At 38.7% G+C, this 23,727-nt stretch overlaps 1 protein-coding gene across 7 annotated transcripts in view; it reads left to right on the top strand.

Moving 5' to 3' along the window:
• The window catches only part of LCLAT1 (lysocardiolipin acyltransferase 1), a 210,108-nt gene that overhangs the window by 95,285 nt on the left and 91,096 nt on the right, over positions 1–23,727 (top strand). For 6 of the 7 annotated variants that reach the window (XM_077813647.1, XM_077813651.1, XM_077813648.1 and 3 more), the window contains 2 exons: positions 1,654–1,852; positions 15,511–15,657. In XM_077813647.1, coding sequence (XP_077669773.1) covers positions 1,654–1,852; positions 15,511–15,657 — 346 coding nt within the window. Of the gene's footprint in view, positions 1–1,083; positions 1,149–1,653; positions 1,853–15,510; positions 15,658–23,727 lie in introns of all 7 variants that reach the window. The other variant, XM_077813653.1, reaches the window with a different exon arrangement.

Raw genomic sequence — 23,727 nt, forward strand, 5'->3', positions numbered from 1 at the left:
GGTAGCAGACTGGCTAAATTTCCTTTTCTGTGTTACCTTCCCAAACATTTTCACAAACCCACAAAATAGCTTGGGTTTCCAAAATTTTCTTCTTGTTTTGAGAAATGAATTTTTAATTTAAAATATGTATAAACACAATCTGTGCTTCAGAACCCTAAAGGAGCTGAAAAAGCGGATAACAATTTTTGTCAAACTGACTGCTTTTTCTTGTTGATTAACTTCCCTAAGCCTATATTAAGCCCCTTCTTCCCCACTTCCCAGGGACTTTCTCCTGCTTCAGGGTTTCCTCAAGACTGATAACACCTGGCAGAGAGCACACAGCTCTCTTATTGTTTAAGTGAGATATGTACACACTTTCATCAATTTGGTCAACATCTAATATGTTTATCAAACCCATCCAACAGAAAATTAAATTAGTTTTAGCGATGAGAAAGATCACACACTGCAATCAATACATCTTAACTGTTTTCCACTCTGAGGCACGTAACTTGCTCTACTTTTACAATTGTTCATTACTATCCTTTAACACCAACAAGTTGCCTGTACTATAGTTGGTTGAGTCACTTGTCATTACTATTTGGGACTTATTATATAGTGCTTTTCATCCAGGGATCTCAAGCTATTTGCAAATATAAGCATTGTACCAGTGTTACAAATGAGACATGCTGAGACACAGGAGCTAAATTGTCTAAGGACTCATAGCACGCCAGTGGCAGAGTCACAGACAGAAACCGGAATCTCCAGACTCCCAATCTTGCATTCTTGCCTCTTTTTTTTTTTTTTGAGTCTGAAGTTTTCCATTTTGTATCAAGGACATATGAGCTTGAAAGCACTTTTCCACTTTGTTTGTTTTACTTTTTCACAAATTGCTCTTTTCACTGTAATTAGGTGTGTGGTAGGTTATTTTTTAAAAAAAGGCTTTCTTTTATTGTGCAATAGAAGTGGCTGAGTCACCCTAATGGATGGTCACCAGGCTGTTGTAATTGTCACAATTTGAAACTGACATAAATCAGTCCATCACAGTGTGTTCAAGTTTGTCTGGGATTTCCCATTTTCAGACTCATTTTCTGTCTTCACTTCTAGCCATTCTTGGGGATGAGAGTGAAGCATGCTGTCGTGTTGACCCTTCTGGCTGAGGGCATGACTTGGTACGTTCTAGAGCTCTTCAATGCCATGCTAGTATTGACCGTTCAGTCACTCACATGATACATGAGGCACTTTCCCTTTTCTGCTAGGGAATTTTTGCCCTGCAATGCTCCAGACCCTGCTGGATCATATTAAAACCTGCATTTTGATTCCCACATACCAGTGCAATACACTATTGGGTTCATAACTCATTTTAAAAAAGATTATTTTTAGGCAAAAAAGGTATTTGTATATGATATCCAGATCAGCAAAGAGTGGCTATTTGAGAAGTTCTGATTATCGATTCCACCTCTTTAATTAGGGACAATAGCAGAGAGCTATTGTGTAAAAATTGACTGACCTTCAATAAGAAAACAGTTGAGAGAAGTTCACTGTTTTCTAATGAAGTTGTGTGTTAAGAAATTAGTCAATGAAAATTTATATCTGTTGTTAATAGACTAACAGACTTGCTTCCCTTCCTCCCTCCGCCTCGAGTGGAAAGTCATAATATCAAAATCTTTCTTCTAGGCTTTGCTGGAAATGGTGTTTGGCGCAAAGGTGGTTATAACAGGTGATGGGTTCATCCCCGGAGAAAGAAGTGTCATCATCATGAACCACCGGACACGAATGGACTGGATGTTCCTATGGAATTGCCTGCTGCGATACAGCTACCTCAGACTAGAAAAAATCTGTCTCAAATCCAGTCTCAAAAGCGTTCCAGGATTTGGTAGGTCATCTACAGTTTTAATAGATAGAAGAGAATTAGTAATAAAATACAATATTTCGCTTTTCTAATACCACCCTAACCTCCTCTTCAGCTTCTACTTCAAATTTAAGATCAGCGTTTTCCCACTCTGTACAGCTGCACTTGTCAGGCTTCTTGTTTCATTAACTAGCATGTGCTACCAAAAGAGTGAATGTGTGTGTGTGTTGTTGTGGTGGTGGTGGTGGTGTTGTGTGTGTTTTTTTTGTTTTTAAAGCTTCCTGTGGACAGGTCAGAAAACAGTGTTCTTTGTAATAGCTGTAGTTTTAAATTCAGGTGACAGAAATACACTGTACAGTATATTAAATAGCTTAGTTTTGTCCTTTTGTTTGAAATCGTTACAGTGACGTAGGCCAGAAACTGGTTTGGGCTGAAGATACTGAACAGATAATTTTTTTGGCTGATTTGAAATAATTTTTCATGCAAGTCGTTTCAGAATAAATATGCAGATTTATCTGAACTAAACATGTCTTTTTGCATTTTATTAATTTTTTTTAGATTTGTTTGACATCTCTCACAAAATTACTTTGTACAGGATATGTATCAGCTTTCTGAAGTCCAAAGAGTAACCTAATTTGTGATTCCCTTTTATCAGTCCATTTACTTGAACAGATAATTTTTGGCAGTAGTACATATAATTCTGGGAATAGTGAGTGATTTGCTGAGCAGTAGGGGGAGCTCTCATATTGTGCCACACCAAAATTACTTAAAAAAAACCACGGTTTAAATAAAATTGTGACTGTGTAAGCGATGTTTTCGACCAATATATATAAATTCTGTGGTAGAGTAAATAGTTGTTTGTTCTTTTAAGTTACAATAAGTCAGGATATAGTGGATGCATCTTGTACTCTTGTATTGCATTACAAAAGATTTTGAATTTTTTTCATAATTTGAAAAATGATTTGGAAGTAAATTAGAATGGGCATATTTTTATCTTCAAGTGACAGCTCTACTTGTTTGTTTGCTTCTATGATATTTTCCAAAGGAATTTTAGGACATGGTCATGTGTACAGTAGGCATGCGGATCCAAAGGATATTCTCCCAGTTAAGTACTGTATATTTTTATAACATTCAGGGTTTGACAGAATTAGAATTCTCTAAACATACATTTGAAGAACAGATCCTGAGATTGGAGGTTATCCATGCCTTCCAGTCATGTTTGTCAGTGAACAAAAAGGCTAAGAGGTTATTAGGAGGCTCTGAAGGTAGCTTTTCAGTCCAGTATTCAGTGTACAATAATTCCACACATCTAAATGTATCTTCCAAAACACATAGCAGTCTCTTGTGTATGTCCGTTATAATTTCAGGAACAGTAATTTATTTTTAAATGACATGGAGCTAACACCATATTGATCAAAGCAGGAGATTTCAGTTAGACTGCATCCTTACCTTACACCATAGTTGTGATGGTCTTAATTCAGTGCATGATCTGACTTTAATATAACACTGTAGCAGAATAGAAGGTTAAAAGACTCTGCATAGGATTACAAGGCTCCCATGCTGAGCCAGCCTAAATTCAAATGCTTGAACACTTCAAAAAAGATGCAGAATATTGTGACATACCCCTGGGGTAGAACCTGAAACTGTGGGACCTCTGAGTCCCCTTAAACTCTTCGTCCTGGGCGCGCTCTCATAATGCTGTGCTAGTGATAAGCGGCAAACCCCTCTAGATGCTGTGATCAGTCAGCCATCAACATGTGGCACACATCTACCTAACTTGCATGAATGCTTTCTAAGCCACTCATGAATTATACACGGAGAGACTCCAGCCAAGTTCCCAAGCCCCCGCCCCCCTTGCATCCCTGTGATGTACCATCTTACACTGCTCAAGACCTTCTCTTGAACAGTGCAAGCTCATTAATTAGTTTGCCACTTTGTCAAAGGAAAGTGGACATGCACCGGCCTTCGTAATCTGAGCAGATTCCCCAAACGCTCTCTAGACAAACTTAGTGGTAAGGATAAAACATTACAGTAAGTTTATTAACTACAGAAGGATAGATTTTAAGTGTTAGACATAGAGGTCAAAGTTGGTTACATAAGAAATAAAAATAGAAATGCAGTCTAAACTTTCACAGACCAAGCAAGATTTGAATCAAACAGCTTTTCTCACCCGACTGGATGTTCCGGGCAGTTTACAGTTCTTAAAATGCAGGCTGAATTCCCTTCTCAGCCCGGGACCAGTCTCCCCAGTTCGAGATCTTGTCTTCCAGGCAATCTTCCAGGTGTTGAGATGGGGGAGGAGAGAGACCAAGTGGTGATATAATTGACCCTCATTTACACTTTCTCTGCAGGTGCTAGAAAGATCCTTGTTGTGATGTGGGGGTTAGGTAGCCCCCATTGTGTAGTGCCTTCTCTGTGGAATCTCTGGGAGAGTAGATTCTTCTTGATGAGCCATCAACACATGTCTGGCTGGTCCTGATGTATATCTGTCTTGTCAGTGTTAGTCGCCCCTTTGTTGCCAATGAAAGGCTAGCTGTGGGCGTTTTCCACTTACCACATATTTCAGAAACAAACATATAGCAATATTTCATAACCTCACATACAATGATAGTATGTACAATTCAACAGGATATTAATGTTCAACAGATCAAGACTTCTTAAATGATACCTCACAAGGCATGCACTGTACAAAACATATAATCATATCACAGTGGTGAATATAGGGTTTCCAGGGTGCTATTTTGAGATACAGAATGTCACGAATACTTACTGCTGACACATGCAAGCAAGTGGATTTTGTTCCTTCCAATCCTTATCTAAGGGGGCAGAGAGAACTAATAGCTGACATAGAGGAGGTTCTGCAGGGAAAGCTGAGGAACGGCCAAGTTTGGGAAGAGCTTTATTTAAAGTGTGCAATTTTAAGTTTAAAGCCAAACTCTTGGAAAAGGGAAGTTTGGACAATTCTATGGGTAAAGCGGATTGGTTTGTTCAAAGCAGGACAGGCACTGCACCTCTTTCAAAATAGTTGCCTCCTCTCCTTTGTTAGCCTGTGAGAATTCTCCCTCATTCCTGCCCATTTTACACGTAACTAGTTACTGTTGCATATTTTGTAAGATATATGGAAAGGAAATTCATACAGCAAAAACTGTGTGTTTAATGAGTTCAGGATACAGCAGGATGCACTCCACGCAACCAAAACCTTAAAAGTCGGGAAATGAGAAATTAAGTCTCAGACACCCTTTGCCACCTTCACGTTGCCTACAGTTGTGGAGGTCAGTAACACTCAGCACTCAATAAGGCATTCACTTTCATCTAAAACAGATAACAGAGCGATACATACCCCAGCTTAATCAAACTCTTGTTCTTAAAGCAAAATCTTAACTTTTTTCTTACTCTGTTATACCAAGAAATTTCCTGACGTGAGCTGCAGAAGAACTAATGTTCTTTGTGTACATTAATCTAGAGAAGAGCCACATGGAGTATCTTCAAAGTAGGCTTGATGAATTATTAGAATATGAGCTAATGAATAGACCCCAAAATAGAAGGGATATACTTCTGGCCCTGTGTTTAGAGACCGACTAGTAAATCGAATGCACGGCTAAAAAGGCAGTGCTAATAGTAGGGTATTAGTTTTGTGGCACAATGGAGTTCATTTACAACAGTTCGGCTGGTTGGAGCTGTACTTGCTACTTGCTGTGAGATGCTTTAAACTAGCATGCAAGAAAATGCTGTGCAGAATCTGGCAGAAAGGGAAGGAGTGAATGAAAAGTGAGATCCATGAATCCAGCAAAGATATGCACATGGAGACTTTCTATAGGAACTTGACTGAAACACAGTGCAGCAGCAAAAGCTGGTGATGGTTAAATACAGAAGAGTAGGGATTGTTAGACATCAGTGGGAGCAGTTTATGCTTCATGTCAATCCTGTGCTTTGCTTTTCAGTGCAGATTTTTAAATCCATGTCAGGACTGCAAATCTATATTCAGTAGATCTTGTGATAAATATCAGTAGGAAATTGTGGCCAAGGAGTGTAATTATACATTCAGCCAGGCAGTGTAGAAAATCTCATATTTTACCCCCATGGCCCTACCATGTGATATGAAAGGCTTTTAATTGGTACTAATAGCTGAAGAAAAGTCTTCAGCAGTTCTGCAGTTCTGTTTTAAAAAGCCTTTGCCCATTTTGTAAGCCTTTAGCATTTAACCAAATCTTTTAAAGGTCACAAGGAAAGACAATTTAGAAATCCATGCAATGCCTCATCAGTGCCTTGCAGATGTCATTGCCCCTGTTTGTTAGTCGTCAAAGTATAATATTTCAAGCCAGAAATTATTTAGAATTCTGAAATTAAAATAAATTCTTCTCTCCTAGTACCTTTCAGTTTAATCTTTTCAGATGAATACCTTTACATGAACTAATTGTACTTGATTAAAAATAAACAAATACAGAGCATTTGATACATTTACAAAAGGCAATTGTTTTCATTCTTAGGCAGCTACATGGTGATCAGTACTTTAAGTATTTCATTCAGAATTGTGTACAGCATGGGGTTATGTGTAACACATTCATCTGAGTATCTCTGAGTACTTCATAAACATTAAGCCTCGCAACATCCTGGTGCTAAGTACCATCCCAATTTTAGAGTGGGAAAATAAATTTGAGAGGTTAAGAATATTACCCAAATCTGATAAATTAGGGGCAGACCTAAGGCTTGAACCCAGGAGTGCTGATTCCTAGTCCCTATCTTTAGCTAATGCACTCTTTGTGCTTGGGGTTTTATTTGTATTTGGAGGCTTAATATGCAGAGGAATGTATGTTTGGAGGTGAGCAGAGTTAAAATATCTGAAACATGATTTAACAACTGCATACTGCACATATAAGGACTTTCTATTTAAGAAATGTATATACTTACTTTGCTGGTAGATGATGCCTCATTACGAGTTTTTGGGTCACTTTTTATAGATGTTTACAAATTATTAATTTACAGTACTTTAATATACAAAAAACCTTTGAATTGATTATATGCGAGTTGTTTCTTTTTTAATGAATTGTCTTTTTGTTCCCGGAGACTATATCTCTGGTTTAATAATGCATGCAATAAAGTTTCCAAAATGCTATATTAAATTTCAGTAATCTCAATTTCAGAAATATTACTGCAGCATTTCTCTACTACTTGCCAAAGGCATGGTCCCCAGGAATCACTATTCACTCTGTTGTTCAGCTGTTGCTGCAGTTTCTTATATCAGTGGTTCTCAACCAGAGGTCCGGGGCCTCCTGGGGGGACCGTGAGCAGATTTCAGGGGGTCCGCCAAGCACGGCCAGTGTTAGACTCACTGGGGCCCAGGGCAGAAAGCTGAAGCCACACTACACAGGGCTGAAGTCCGGGGCTCTGAGCACCAATACCTGAGGCCGAAGCCGAACTTAGCTTCACGGGGGCCCCTGTGGCATGGGGCCCTGCTTGCTACCCACTAATGCCGGTCCCGGCTTTTATACGCAGAAAACCAGTTGTTGTGGCACAGGTGGCCCGTGGAGCTTTTTTGTAGCATGTTGCGCAGGTGGGCTCGGGGGAAAAAAAAAAAAGGTTGAGAACCCATGTCTCCGATAACATCATCAAAAACTACTCTGGCACGTTTTGCAATCGCAGTTCTCTAGGAGGGTTTCTAACAGCACTGGCAGTTTCTTGCATGTTAAAATCAAACAGAATTTCCCTAACTCTCCTCTGAATGTGCATATACAAACCTCTGTTCTCACCTCGCTTTTTAGCAAAGATTTAATAGCAGATTCAATGATAAAGTGCAGGGTGGGCGTCTCGTATTACTAAAACTTGATTACTTTCTCAAAATATACTGCAGAATGCATACTAAAATTCACTTACTACTTAGTAAAGTGTTGTAAATAATTGGCAGTAAACTGTAATATCAAACAAATGAACAAAGAATGATTTCAAGTATATGTCTGTCTTTTTTTAATCACTTAACTTGCCAGTTCTCAAAACTCCTGACGTTCAGAATGCGTCTCCCATTCACAAATATGAATCAGTGAGGTTCTGCTGGAAGCAGAATGTGTATTTTAACCATCAGTGATTTTCATAGGGTTATAATAGTGGATGAAGGGACTGCAATGATACCTGGATTTTAGGGGAGCATTTGGTACAGTATCTCAAGCCTTAATCGAAAAAATAAATTAAAATTGGCTTTAATCTGAGCACAGTTATATGAATTGAAAAGTGGCTGAAGGACCATAATCCAAGTATATGTCAGTGAGTGAAACGAGGTATCCAATCACAGCTGCCTGGATGCGTATTGGGCCTTGTTTCAGTTTGTCTTTGTTAATGAGGTAGAAAAGATTAAATAGTACATTGATTAAATTCACAGATGATAGGAAAGAGGATGGTGCTGCAAACATCACTGATGAATTTAAGAGAAATGAGGAGTAGTGTCCACTATGGGCAGTTATTTGCAAATCCTAATTGCTATATTCAGCACTCAGGTACTACTATGTTGACTTCTAAAATGGTCTTCCATACAAAGATCTCAAAGCATTTTACAAACATTAAGGACTCCATGTTTCCAAATACCCCAGTGAGATAGGGGTGTGTGTGTGTGTGTGTGTCTGTCTGTCTGTCTATAGATAGATATATACACACACACACCATTTTAAAGATGTGTAAACTCATGTATGGGAAGGTCAAATGATTTGCTCAAGGTAACACAGCAAATCTAGCAGAACTAAGACTAATTTTTTTCCCCAGACTCCCTTTCCTTTACCTCTTGACTATGCTTCCACTTCATTGACCAAACCTTTGGCTCAGTTACATAATCGGAGTAAGGGACCTGTTAGCTCCCTGTTCCTAAGTATGGTGGTTCTGTAGTGGCCTGAAGACGATGATGATTGGTCTTGCAGAATGGAAAGAAAGGACTCAATGCCTGCTCTATGGGACCAAGGTGCAGTCACAAGGCATAGATTGCTTGTAAATTGTATCCTCATCTCCCACCCATTAGTCATCCCTTCTCCGCAGAAACCCTTTCTCCCTCTTTCCTCATAAAAGGGCTGTGGAAGTAAATATAGACCCATGACTCCAGTAATATCTGAGGAGCAATTGAAGGGGGTGATTCAGGGTGCAAGGTCATGGACTCTTCTCTGATGAGTTTTTTTTTAACCCATTTTTGTGGATTCACTAAACAAACCAATCCTCACTTATTTTTAATTTCTCTATTGCAGAGGAATATGCCTGTAAGGAATAGAATTTTTATGTAGAGTGGGAAAAACACAGGAGTTACTTCGTTTCTAGTTTAAAAAACCCAAAATTTACTGTATGTGTGTGCACATGTGTGTAAAATGCAACTCTCAAGATAATGCTGTCAAGGCAATTTTAAATATATATATTGGAAACAAGGGTGAAAATAGCATTTTACATTCAACTCTGGTGAAAAGGGCCAGGCAATGGGTAGCAAGATTGTGCTGGTGTTCAGAAACACAACTATTATGAGATTGAGTATCTACTGTACCACTAGGCAACTGGAAGTGATATGAACACTCCTGAGTCATGCATTTCCTCTCTCAACTAATTGCTGAGTGATAATTCATTAAAGGAATGGACCAAGTCAAATGACAACTGTTCAATTCATTATATACCTATTAACTGAGCATTAGAGATGAACATGGTAAAAACATTACCATGAGAGGATACTCTGTACCACAAAGATTGGTACAAGAAGAATTGCTTAATTAATGTTTTACATGCGTCAAATTAGAAAAATAATTTAAGAATTGCAATGTTTTAAAATGTGATTTGATTATGGTACTTAGAGCTGACATAACTAGAGGAAACAGTTAAATATCTCAATTGAAGTGGCTTTTCAAATCTATTTATAACGTTCCTTTACTAACCAGAACTTGTACAAATCAGAATTAAATACAGTACAACTCTGTGTTCCCATCTCAAAAACCACGTGATAACATTTTTTCACTATAACATTCTTCTCTTTGGCAGAGCTTGTAAATGGGAAGTATAAATGCTGCTGAGTGTTACTTTTAAATCAAGGAGATCCACAGTTGTGCCCCATTTATAACCGTCAGTACAAGGAAACAAATTACATAAATAACTGTTAATGAACCACTGCTATTATCAATATTTTGTGTACACAGAAATCAGGCATGTGCAAGTGACTTCTACCGATCTTTGTGCCTATGTGGTGGTGGTACATCAGAGGCACAGATTAGAATCAGGCTCCATTGGGCTAGTCTTGAACAAACTTATACTTACTGCCCTAAAGCGTTTCTGATTTGAAACAAGAATCAACAAGTGTGTCTGACAAACAATAGAAGGGAAAGGAAGAGAGAGGATGGCTGACAGTGGTAAGATCCCACAGCTACATATGTTAGTTCTCTGCACAACTTGGTAAGTCAGAATCACTGATTTATGGGGGAAACGTTTTTGAATTTAGTATCCGATATCCCAGCGGCCCAAAACTGAGTGCCTGCTGGTTTGCTGGGTTTCTTATTGACCTCATGGCTTTTGAGGGGTTTGAAAGAAGAGAGTGTAGTGGCTGTATGGGTTCATTCTGTGAAGACTTTCAATGTGTAAGAGACAGCTTGGAAGAAAGTATGGAGACATGCAAGAGCGAATTGGACAGCGAGTTCATGATTGGCATAATTGACAGAATGGAGGAGGAATGTGTGAAGTATGATTAGAAAAAAGCAAATAGTTTGGATGAGGCAGAGTTGTGAAGAGCCTTAAATGTGAGCTTAACTTGTATTTGGTGTGGTGGAAAACAGATTCTGGAGAAAGGTGTGGGGGTGACAGACCAGGAAAACGAACTTAGTGGCTGTGTTTGCCCCCTCCTCCAGTCTGCACTAATCTGGGGGTTGGAGAGGCCAGAGAGGTTGGCAGTAACCAAGATGTGAGATTATGAGGTCTTGGAGAAGAATTCTAGCTGTAGGGACAGGATTCAGTTTTGCTTTAGAAAAATATGGAGAAAAGAGATGCCAGGACTTGAGCAAAACTTGGATCTCTGGCTTGCTGGAGAGAGTCAAGTCAGATGATACCCTGGATGTGGGTTTGAGGGTTAATGTTAACAGTGCCAGAGAATAGGCAGAATAGAGAGGATTTAGGAAGATATATACTATTTTGTGTATCACATTTTAAAATTTAAGGTGGTGTGTCATGTTATAGTAATTCCTATAGGAAAACCACAACTTTGAATTTCCTGCCATATTTTCTGGTTAAATATCAACAATAAATGTTGCAATAGGGGAGGCTTTGGCATTTAAAATTTTTTAAAAAATCTGTTTTTGAGACACTGTCTTAAAAATGTTCAGTGAACTTCAAAGAATGACTGGCTGTTTTTTACCAAACTTCTCCCTCTCTGTGCTCCCTTCTCTCCTCCCACCTCCTCCCCCCCACAAAAAATGAAATGTTTGGACTAAGAACAAACATGAGAAATTTCATCCTGAAGTATGTTTTGTCCCTGTCTCCCTCCACCCATTGAAAATAATGTTTTTTGGGGGGAAAGGGGGCTTTGAAATTAAAATGTTTCCTCAGTCGTAACTGTACAATTGTTAATGTAATAATGTTGTGTGACTACTGGAGAGTTATGTATGCTAAAGTTGTTTTATCCTCACCCCAAGTCCCCAGAGCAAATTACTGTCTATATGCAATATATTTCTCCAATTCAATAGTAGCATTTCCTCTCCCTTGCATGTATGATCATGTGACGGACTACAGTATGTAGTCAAGCCACAATAAAACCAAGATAGGTGTGAAAAATAGACTGTGAGCATATGTGTGCTACTTACTCTAGCAAAAAACAAAGGTTAAATGTCTTTAATCAGAATTACCCTGGAATTGAAACCAGTGTCTATCTTTTGAGTCACAAAAAAAGGTTGATTGAAAAGGTCATTGTGCCCAGCTGCTGCATGTTTCTACAATGCTAACCACATAGCAAGCTTGAGCGAGAGTTATATAATCTATGTTAGTGAATGCTTTTGAGTACATCTGTGAGTTAACATTAGTTATCAGAAATGTCAGGTATTACAGGCATAGTATTTGTTTTGGCAAAGAAATGGAATTGCATTATTTGGTTTGGACTAACTTCCCTGTTTATTTGTGTTCCATATTTTCCCGTTTATCTTTCCCGTGAACTTACAAACCCAAGGGCAAGCTTTTGCTTTCCAGTAAAAATAAACATTGATTTCTTTCAGACTAGCAAAATTCCTGATGGCCAGGAGTCCCAGACAACCAAAAACATAGTCCATACAAGAAAAATTTAATTACTGCCTATTAGACAGTATGTTGAGCTGAGCTTTACAGGTGACTGAACAGCATGCCTCACCTCACACTGCAGATGAGAAGGTGCTTCCTACTTGTTTATTTTTAAATACCACTTATAAGCAGCAGTTATCAGTTGACACATTAATGAATTCCTCCCATAGATCTGCCCATCCTATTTCACCCCAAAATACATGATGTACGTGTTCTTCCAATGGTGCAATGTGGGCCCGTTTGCCTTCATGTGACGGAGACAAGAAAACCAAGATGACACATTTTCACCTTACTTTTTTTACTGTAACCTTACTGTTAGTTTCCTGTCTCCCCTGTAAACTCTGTACTTTTAAACTCCAGGCAGAGGTCTAAAACCCTCCCAGATCTGCAGGATGTTTTGAGTTTCAGGCACAGCTAGTACCATCCACATAGCTTCTAGGGCCTAAGCTGCCTGGAGGAAATGATGGGGAAGGTCTAGTGGCAAGTTTTCTCCCGTCTCTTTCTAGCAGCAGGTGGGACCAGAGATAAGTCTCTCCTAGTGGGCTGTTGTCAGCACACTACCAGCAGGTCTCCAAGTGAGCACTTTCTTTGCCTCTCGTTTTCCTCAGGCTCTGTAGCTGTGAGAAATCTTGTTCTGAATAACTCAGACCAGACAAGCTAGTTTCAAGACTCTGTTACCAACCAATATAATAATTTCATAAATTGTAGTTTTGTATGAGTTAATTTAGTGGTGGTAGTAGCAGGATATTAAATGTATGAAGTGTATTGGCTGAAATAATTACACAAAAGTGAAAACTACCAGAAGCAAAAGAGCAATATTTTTCTTTCATTAAGTTGCCTCTTTCCACCTTGTCCCACTTGCCTGTTACTTCCTCAAAGTTCTGCAAAGGGTATTCGTTTTACGAATATTCCCAATTTTGTTTCTGTGGGGTTTGTGTGTGGTTGGTTTCTAGAACTTGGGAGAAATTTGAAACTTTCCCTTTCTTAGTAGGGTGGACCTGTAACAGACAAAACACAACTTGCAACTTCTTACCCTGTAGTCCTCCTCCTCCTCCTTTTGTTGTCACATTGTGTCAAAGTTGATGTTAATCACTGTGTTGACCAGTGACAAAAAGTAATTATGCAAGTAATTTTGGGCAGCATTTTGAGGCGCAATACCAGTTAGCTTTTCCCTCTGCTGCACACTGAATGTCCAGTTTTGGCATCAGTTTCTTTGTTGTATAATATCATATACCAGCGGCTTTAAAAAGAGTGTGTTCGTTATTTTCCCCGTTTGATTAAGTACATCCTTGTAGTTTCAGTACACTCTTGTATACAAATTATGGAGTTCAGATGAGATGAGAACAACAAAATGGGATAGCTTTTAGCCTGTTTGGGAGAGAAAATAGGTTTTTGAAACTAGCACAAGGACTGTTTAAAAATTAAGCTCTGAATAGTTCATTTAAAATATTTATGGCACATTCTTACACTATAATAAAGGCCAGTGCTAAGAAGAAATTGTAAATAAAGCTACAACTTAATTTGGGCATGGTCATGTGATGGAGTATATTAAAAGAAAATTTTGTTTTAGTTTGTCCTTCTAATTATCACCCCAAAATGATCCTTCTAAACATTTATATCCATATGACCAGGTCTCTGTTCTTAACTGCCATTGTTTTGGCACAATTTGTACTGATTGTAATATGTTGTTCACGTTGAATGTGGAAAGCTGACTGCTTCCTTTTGAAAGCAGTTTCTTCTGTATATCCTGAGCCATGTCACTGAAAGTATAGCATGGACATTTAGGCTCTGTCTACGGTTAAAATACATACTGAACAATGTTCCCTCTAATTTTTGACAGGCCATGTGCGCAAAAAATTTCTTCTGTGCAAATGTTTGTGCGCGCGGTGTTTTGCCATGTGCGCTGGGTTTAGGATCTGTGTGCTCGTGCACACACACGCACAGCTTAGAGGGAACAGTGGTACTGATACAGCAGTGTCAGTCAGGGGTATGAAAAAACCCATGTCCCAACAGACATAGTTATGCCAACAAAAACCCCAGTGTAGGGGCAGATATGCTGATGCAAGAGTACTTCTGTCAGCGTAGCTAACGTCGTTCAGGGAGGTGGAGTCCCCACACTGGCTGGGAAGTTCTTCCTGCCAGCGTTTGTTGCATCTACACTGGGAGGCTATGCCAGCATAGCTGTTCCATCATAGACTCTGTCGTGTAGACTAAGGCCTGGTCTACGTGGAAAAAAAAATTAGGTCATCTTAACTATGTTGCTCAGAGGCGTGAAAAATCCACCCTCCTGAGTGGAGTAATTAAGATTCTTCCATCAGCCTACCTACTACCTCTTGGGCAGGTGGATTACCTGTGACAATTGAAGAACCCCCTCCCATCAGCATAGGCAGTATCTACACTGAAGCACATATTGTTGTGTAGTAAATCATGCCAAAAAGATGCACAAGTGGTTTGAAAGAGAATTCAATGTGGCCCCTAACTTGGAGATTATGTATGGTTATGTCAATTCCACTTGTTTAATATATCATCTTGATGTTAGGCTTAAATCCTCACAACTGTATTGGGACTTGCATGTGCATGAGGAAAGCTATACCTCAAATTATGCTATAAAGTAGTGCAAAGGGAGTACTGCTTTATATTATGACCTATTAGTGATAAAATAATTTATTGGAAGTTGTATGCATCAGAAACCTTGCAGCACAAATTTCTTGTAATGTCATAAATATTTTCAGTATGACACCTATTTACAAATATTTGAAATCCACTTGTATATACTTTTTATTTAATTGAGAAAATGTTTTAAACAAAATATTATGCTCTTAAACTTTAAAACTTGCATTGTGCCATCATAACCACTTACATTTATATAGTGCCTATTCTTCCAAAGCACTTTACAAGCTGAAAGTGACATGGACTTTGCTGACCACTGAATAGCAATCACCTCTGGTTTAAGAATGTTATAGCAACTTTGCATAACAACTTCAGACAGAAAGTGAAAAATACAATATCCTATTGAATTTGCAGTGGAAATATAGGTTGGCAGAACTTGGTTACCAGAGTTAGAAATTGTTTAGACACAAAGACTTGTTGTGAACAGTGAATTGAGGTCTTTAATACCACATCCGCAGCATAGTGTCCCCTAACTCTGTTCTGGGGCTTGGGTTTAATAAAGGGAAGAGTTTTACCATATGGGTAATGAACACCTCTTCCAGCAGCACCAAAGTGCTTCTTGAAAGTCCACCCCTTCAAGTAAGGCCCCTATTACAATACAAGATGGCTTTTCTTACGAAATTCCATATAGCTGGAGGCACAGTTTTTCTTCAGTAGTTGGGAAATAAAAGTTTAACCTCATGGATGCAAGCAAATGAAAAACATACAATGAAATGTTACTAAATATATATATATTGTTAAACTTACTCTAGGTTGGGCAATGCAAGTTGCTGCCTTTATTTTTATTCAGAGGAAATGGGAAGATGACAAGAACCACTTCGAAAATATGCTGGATTATTTCTGTGACATTCGTGAGCCACTGCAACTCCTCATCTTTCCTGAAGGAACTGATCTCACAGGTAAATTAATTGTTGTCTCCTCTTGGATGTAATTAGGTAGAAATTTGTATGTATTAAGGAAATAGTTCCAAAATGTAAAAAAAAGTAGCAAGTGACTATGGATTCTCATGAACAGTAAATGTTAATAGATAATCTAGTATACTAGTGTGACGTGTTGGATCACAGAAACCCCTTGGGACTGCTACCTCATGTGCTGAGACTACCTCTAAGCCCGTTTTCCTTGGCAGCTCGGGACTTGAGTACGCTGCCTGGTTGTGCCAGACATGCTAGCCTGCTACAAACACAGATCCAGGTCTGAACCACATCCCCCAGAAGCTGCAGGCTTAACTGAAAACAGCTTGAGAAGTGCTCCTGTCTCCAACATCCAGATATCCAATTCCCAATGGGATCCAAACCCCAAATAAATCCGTTTTACTCTGTATAAAGCTTATACAGGGTAAACTCATAAATTGTTCGCCCTCTATAACACTGATAGAGAGAGGCACAGCTGTTTGCTCCCCCAGGTATTAATGCTTGCTCTGGGTTAATTAATAAGTAAAAAGTGATTTTATTAAATATAAAAAGTAGGATTTTAAGTGGTTCCAAGTAATAACAGACAGAACGAAGTAAGTTACCAAGCAAAATAAAATAAAAACACCCAAGTCTAAGCCTAATACAATAGGAAACTAAATGCAGTAAATCTCACCCTCGGAGATGTTCCAATAAGCTTCTTTTACAGACTAGACTTCCTCCTAGTCTGGGTCCAGCAATCACTCACACCCCTGTAGTTACTGTCCTTTGTTCCAGTTTCTTTCAGGCATCTCTTTGGGGTGGAGAGGCTATCTTCTGAGCCAGCTGAAGACAAAATGGAGGGGTTTCCCAGGGCCTTATACAGTCTTTCTTTTGTAGGTGGAAATCCCTTGTGTTTTCCTGTGCGGAATCACAGCTACAAGACAGAGTTTTGGAGTCACATGGGCAAGTCACATGTCCATGCCTGACTCAGTTCTTTACGGCCAATGCCATTGTTTACATGTTAGTTTGAACGTTCCCAGGAAAGCTCAGATGTGGATTGGCGTCTTTCAAGGTCCATTGTTAGCTAAGTACACCCAATTACTTGAATAACCCCTTCACACTATGTTGACCAAATCTGCCTTATGTGCTTCCTACAGCAAACACTTTAAATACAAGCACAGAGCCAATGCTCATAACTTTAGATATAAAAATGATACATGTAGACAAATAGGATGAATACATTTAGTAGAACATAACCTTTCCAAAGATATGTTACATGGCATATCTAGCATAAAACATATTCCAGTTATGTCATATTTGCACTCATAAGCACCAGTATGTTTCAAATTGGTACTATATATGACTTCACTCGGGGTTTAACCAATATTTTCTACTTCAGATGAGTTTTTGGTAAACTTCTGTTAAAACTTTCAGTTCCATTTGGATGTATGATGCTTTGAATAGGATAGGTTGTTTTTTAAAGTCTGACAAGATTGTGCAACCAAGGGTAAGTCTTTTGGCCTATCTGTTCTTGAGTTTTCTCCACTGGTGGGGGTAATAATGCTTACCTCCTTTTCTAAAATGCTTGCAGACCTATGGAGAAAAAGTGCTAGATAAGTGCTTATTACATTACTTTTCTCTGCTTGGTGTTACAGGGAAAAACTGCCTCAGAATATTGGATATAGTTGTTCTTAGAGTTATACAAAAATTGTATAGCTATCTTTTTTTGTAAAAGGCAAACTTTTTAAAAGCATTTCTCTAAATCAAGTGTTAACACATCTACTCCACTGAAATAATTTATATTGAATTAGAAGTTAGTAGTATTTGTTGAACTGACTATATAGTATTTGTTATTTGTTCAGTAAAAATAACCACCTTTTAAATATAACTAGTTTAGGAAGTCCTGTGGTAAGGTGCTAACCAATGTTGGATTGAAATGCTGATTATATTATAGCTCTTTTTATAAATTTTTTTTCCTAACACTTTCCCATTCTTTAGGTATGGCTTAGGCTGTGTCTACACTAGGGAGCTTACAGCGGTGCTGCTGTACCAATGCAGCTGGGCTGCTGTAAGCTCTATAGTGTAGAAGCTCTATGCATAATCTACTCTAATCAACATAATTAATCCACCCCCAATGAGCAGCAGTAGTGCTATGTGGTCAGGAGTTCTCCTGCCCACATAGCACTGTACGCACTAACGCTTATGCTGGTGTAATTTATGTTGCTCAGGTGGTGGAATATTCATACCCCTGAGCAACATAAATTTTGCTGACATTAGTGATAATGTAGACATAACCGTAGTAGTTGCTTTTGGTAGCAGAGTCATGAGGATTTGACTAAGCTGGTCTTTCACCAATGAGCATGTGATTTAAGAGCTTTGCTCTAGATTCTACTCCAGCCACATACTCTGATTGGATTTTATTTTGAAGCCAGGTCGGAAAATATTTTGCTTGATTTATCAGTATCTAAAGTGTATTGCTAATTTTTCTCCCACTCCCCATATCCCCAGTGAGTTTATAGATGTTTCTGGCAGATGAGCATTTATAGTGCCCGAAGGTACCGTAATCAGATTTTAGGAGGTTATAGAAATTTTCTTAATCTGATCCACGCTCCCAAAGGATAATGAATTGACTGACTATACTTAGACAACTTCACCTGACATCCTCTTGTTTAAATTTAATAAATTTGCATGTAGAGCAAGGAAGGAAGATAGAAAAAATAAATGCATCCATTCATCAACACCTTGCTGTAGGTTTTTTCTTCCATGGAGGGAGTAGCTTTCCAAATTCTAAATTCCTGGAGAGAATTCCCTTCCTTTAGCTTAGATTCATGGGTTGAAATCCTGGTCCCATTGAAGTTAATAGCAATCCTCCCTTTGACTTCATTCGGGTCAGGATTTCATTCCTGGCTTTCAGAGCTGTTGTTGCCTCCTCTAGAATCTTGACAGACTTTTTTCCCTACTATGCTTCCAGGCCACTTCACTTCTAATCCTCATAATTCCCTTGCATGAAAAATAGATTTTAAAGAATGGGGAAGAGTTTCCACTTTGTTTTTCTGATTTGTAGTTAATAAGGAATTGGTTGAACACTGAGACAACAATAGCCTCTTCACATCCATGCTGCTAATGTTGACCAAGGGCATGGCTGCCTTGAAGGATTAAGTAAGTCACTGAGAGCCCATACATTGAACCAGTTAAGGAAAAGAAAAGGGCAATGCATATGCCCTCTGCAATAATAATACAAAGACCATAGCCTGAACTTAGACAAATGGCACAAAGACCACCAAATAAGAAATTCATTGTGGTCAGATGTTTCACCTATTATCAGAGTTTCTGTGCATATTGTTTTTGATGCAAAGAATAGAAACTCAAGAAGAATTAAGCTATTTCTCTAGTAGCAGTTGTCTTTTGCTAATGTGCACATATACTTACATCTCTCTGGTTCTGATCCTGCACTGTGTTCCGTGTGGGCAACTACCTGCGCCACCCAGTGTCCCATTGTAACCTGTCTAACCTTCCCTTTCTGGGCTAGGTTATTGAAGAGGTATTGAAATTCCATCTTCAGCAACATCTGATTATTCTCCATTTTTTAACATTCAGTTTTGGTCTCATTAGTTGACAGACTGCAAGGCAATAGACCAACGTCATACTGATATTGTTTAAACTATCAGCGTCCATCAATACCATTGACCTTATGGTGTGTTTGTCTTGTATCACTGCTCTTGGAGAAGTCCCAGTGGGTTGGTGGGCAAATGCTCTTCTTCCCATAGGGACGTTAGTTAAATCTCATGGGATTAAATCTAATGTTCAATTTCTTCTGGCTAGCACACTTCTGTCGGCTTTGGCCCTTTCAGAGTAGTTGGATTGCTCATTCTGGGCAAGTGAGTGTGGATGGATGGATGTGCTCCATAGTCTTGGGGAAATGTTGAAGTCTCTTTATCTAAATGTTGTGAAGGGTAACCAGATCCTTTAATGGTCTGAACCTTGATGGACCAGCTTGTGAACTCCTTGCTCATGCTCATGAGCAGTTGTTAATACAAATAATCCCTTTGATTTCAGTGAGTTAACTGCTTTCCAGTGAAGGCTTGCAGTCTGGCCCTGTGTGTTTAGTAGTGATAATTGTTTTTAAAATGGTTTAATGTTTATTCTACACATCTATAGTTTTCTGTGTGTGTCTTGTTTTTTATTGGCACCTGAATTACTAGTACCCTCAGTCTTCACACTTCGCTCCACCAATCAGAAAATCCCTATGCCAAAATTTTTCTAGAACAATCTTACTTCTCTGTCAGAACTGAGCATGTCTACACAAGAAGTTATATAGGTGTAATTACAATGATATAGTCTGACCTCTATAAATATACTGATATAATCCCAGTGTGGGCACTCTTATTCTGGTGTAAGAATGGCTTTTTTGCAGTTTAGAGACCCAAATTAAACTGGAAGAGGCACTCTTATACCAGAATAAGAGCGTCTATATGGGCAGTTATACTGGGTTAGCTATAGCATTTCAAATCCACACCCAGCCTTATACTGATATAACTTCCCCATGTAGTTGTTCCAATCACAAGTTAGAAGCATTCCACAGAATCATGTCTCATTGTGTACAAAGCAGTCATTTTAAAAAGCTAAACCTGATGTCTTGCGTTCTAAACTACCAAAGTGATTGCTACCTTGTACAATATTAAAAAAAAACATTCTGGAGTTCTTGCTATTAAAGTAAATATCTCTCCCTGTCTACCAGTGATTGTCTTTTTATGTGAACCATTAAAGTACGCATTTTAAGATAGTATAGAAGACTTGGCAACACCCCTTTGCCAATTAATTCTGAGCAAGAAAAAAGGTATGCGAAAGTTATCAGTGATATTACATTTAAATGAAACGTTACGTAAAAGTATAGAAAAATCACTTTCAGGAAGTTGTTATACTATTAACATATCACCACTCATTTAAACCCCACGTTTCATTTTTTAGATGATATAAAACAGAGTTCCTGTACTCTTGTGGTCACTACAGATTCCATGGCACATTTTGCAAGAATAGAGGCATTGTCCTGGCCAAATTATGAGTTTGGTGGCTACTTCTGATACTGGGGATTATAGGTAGAGAAAACTGGATACAATAATCTTCATGTACTTCGCTGTATGATTGCTGTGCACTGTTAAATGGCTGCCATTTTCCATCCAAAGGTTATCTTCATGACAGTGGTAGCTGAAGTGACTTCACCTTACGTAAAAATTTTATAATGCTTTAAGATCTTTTGGGCAGGTCTTACATAAATATAAGGCATGGCTGCGTTTTACTGTTGAAATAATGATCCATGCATAAAGTTTGTAGGGCACTTTTAGAATGAAATATGCTATATAAAAATATGAATAATAGTAACTGTTTTCTTTTTCATAAACAATTTGCAAACTATATATATAAGGGCTGGGGAGAAAATTTTTTGTTTGGTCATCATTTCCACTTTGAAATACTTTGAGTTTGGGCAAAATGCATCAGATTATTTCCCCCTTCTCTTCTCCCCCCCCCCCCCAAAATTCTGTTGCAAACACACTGCAAAAAAGAACCCCCTAACAAATAACAGAAGAACAAATAGTTACTCTTTCTGAAATCCAGAGCTCTACAAGAATTCAAAGGAATCTTATGTCCAGTGCTTCAGAAGCTTCAGCATAGCCCACCTTTTTACGTGTTCTCTTGCTTGAACTCTTTGCCCCCTGTCCCTCAGCCCCAAAGAATTTTCAATGACTCCTTTTTATAAAACGGTCTAGTGAGGCATGGTGTAGCCCAGATCTCTTCAGGAGTGTTATGATATGAAATACAGGCTATACTCTCTTAGGAGTAACTGCAGTGCCCCATTTGTTCCCTCTCTTTATGGTTTGCCATTGAGCACTGCGTGCCGTGGGACTACAGTGAATGTTCTTATGTGTTCAAGGGCGCTGGTAATACACGATCTGATGCGTAATAACTAGAAAATGGCATTAATGTCTTCAACAGTTCTCAGATAGTAAAAATAAGAATAGTTGCACAACGTGTCCTTAAGTAGAATGTTAACCGTGCATAAATACGACTGTGATGGACACTGTGCAACCTCCCAAAATAGATGGATAAGTGAAGCTCCTTAATTAAAAGGGAAACCTAACTGAGAGTGGTCAGTTATTCAGGTTTGTTATGTGGGACCAATGATGGTTGGAGAGTATATGAAGTCTTGAGAGTAGTTGCATGGGTTTTCAGCCAAGGCCAGATAGGAGGAAAAAATGTGGTGCTCCTATACTTAATTCTACTGGCTGGTGATGCCAGAATGAAATGCCACTCACAGTTAGTTGATCAGCTCTTCATGATATGGCTGTCCTCCTTCTTGATTGCTCTGATCAGGATCACAATAGCTGCATTTAAATGGTCATAATTGAACTTCAGCTTGAACACCTAATTCAGATGAATGGGGCAGTTCACAACTCTTATGTTCCACTTAAATAAAGCACATAAAAATGTGCATAATTTTAAGCATGTGAGTAGTTCTGTTGACTTGAATAGGGCTACTCAAGTGTTTAAGGCGAAGCCTGTGCTTAAGTGCGTTTCTGGGTGGGGGTTGTGGAACTATTGTTTTAGGTAATCTGCATATTATGCATACACAACCTCATGGGTTACACATGGTTCATGTTTTGAAGGCTTTTTCTGAGATCCTGAAATGTAGAGAGTTACATAAAAAAAGTAGATCGTGGATTACAAAATTAAGCTTTCAGGGAAAAGTGTCAGCATGCTAAAATGCTCTGAGTTTGTACATTGTTCATTGTTTGGTTTTCAGTAGTAAAACCAGCTTAATGGCTCATAAAAGCCCATAGCTCCCAAAGTGAATTGAGCCCTGAGTGATTACTATGAATTTCTTCCTCTAGCCTCTTGAAAAGTTCATGAATTTCTTGTTGCACCCTATATAACACTATCCAGAGTAACACAACAAAATTCAGTGAAATATGTGGATTTCATTACGATAGTCTCAAACTTTGAGTGCAGGGCTTTACAAAATCCCACAATCACCTTTCGAGGTAATTATCCCGATCTTACAGATGATAAATTGAGGCACATAGTGAATAAACTACTTTCCAAAAGTGGCAGAACCAGGAATAGGACTCTGGTCAGAATACCCAGATCCTTATGCCGCTATTTATTATTTAACATTTATACTGTAGTAGCACCTAAAGGCCTCAACAAGTCTGGGTCCCATCTTGCTAGGCATTGTACAAACATAGAGAAACTGATAATTCCTACCCCTACGATTTTATAATCTAAAATACAAGATATAACAGCTGGATGAGACAAACAAAGGTATCAGAGTAAGGGCAGAGGGGATACTTTTTTTTTAGTCTAATAGGATGTGTGAAATTTGTAGAAAAAGTAATCTCAACTTACCCCCTGGTTATTTACTGTAAGCATTAGAGATGAGGCATTCTAACCATTAGAGACACCCCCTCCCTTTTATAGTTACCCATTTAGACAGCCTAGGTCAAATGTATTTCTGCCTATGTGAGTCACACTTTTAATACAATAAATATTTTAAAATATACACAGATAAAAATAACAGTGTACGCACTGAAAGACACCACAGAAGCAAACAGACTCTGACAGGAGACACCCGCAAGCCTCAAATAATGTCAGTGTATGTTTCTATCAGACAGTGAACGTACCCATGTACAATTTGAATACACAAACTCAAATGCAATGTGCATCTTTGTTTTTAGGGCATGTTTCTTTAGGATTTACTTTATAGAGAAACTGAAACAATCCTAAAGGCTTGGTCTACAATACCAACTTATGTAGGTATAACTATGTGACTCAGGGGTGTGGAAAACCCACACCCCTTAGCAATGTAGTTATACTGACCTAAGCCCTGGTGTACACAGCGCTGTGTCGATGGGGGGGCTTCTCCTGGTGGGGCTTCTCCTTCTCGGGGAGATGGAGTATCTATGCCAGTGGCTCTCAACCTTTACAGACTACTGTACCCCTTTCAGGAGTCTGATTAGTCTTACATACACCCTAGTTACACCTCACTTAAAAAGTACTTGCTTACTTCAGACATAAATAAGACAT

This window comes from Eretmochelys imbricata, chromosome 3 (assembly GCF_965152235.1).
Source record: "Eretmochelys imbricata isolate rEreImb1 chromosome 3, rEreImb1.hap1, whole genome shotgun sequence".
Classification (NCBI taxonomy): Eukaryota; Metazoa; Chordata; order Testudines; family Cheloniidae; genus Eretmochelys; species Eretmochelys imbricata.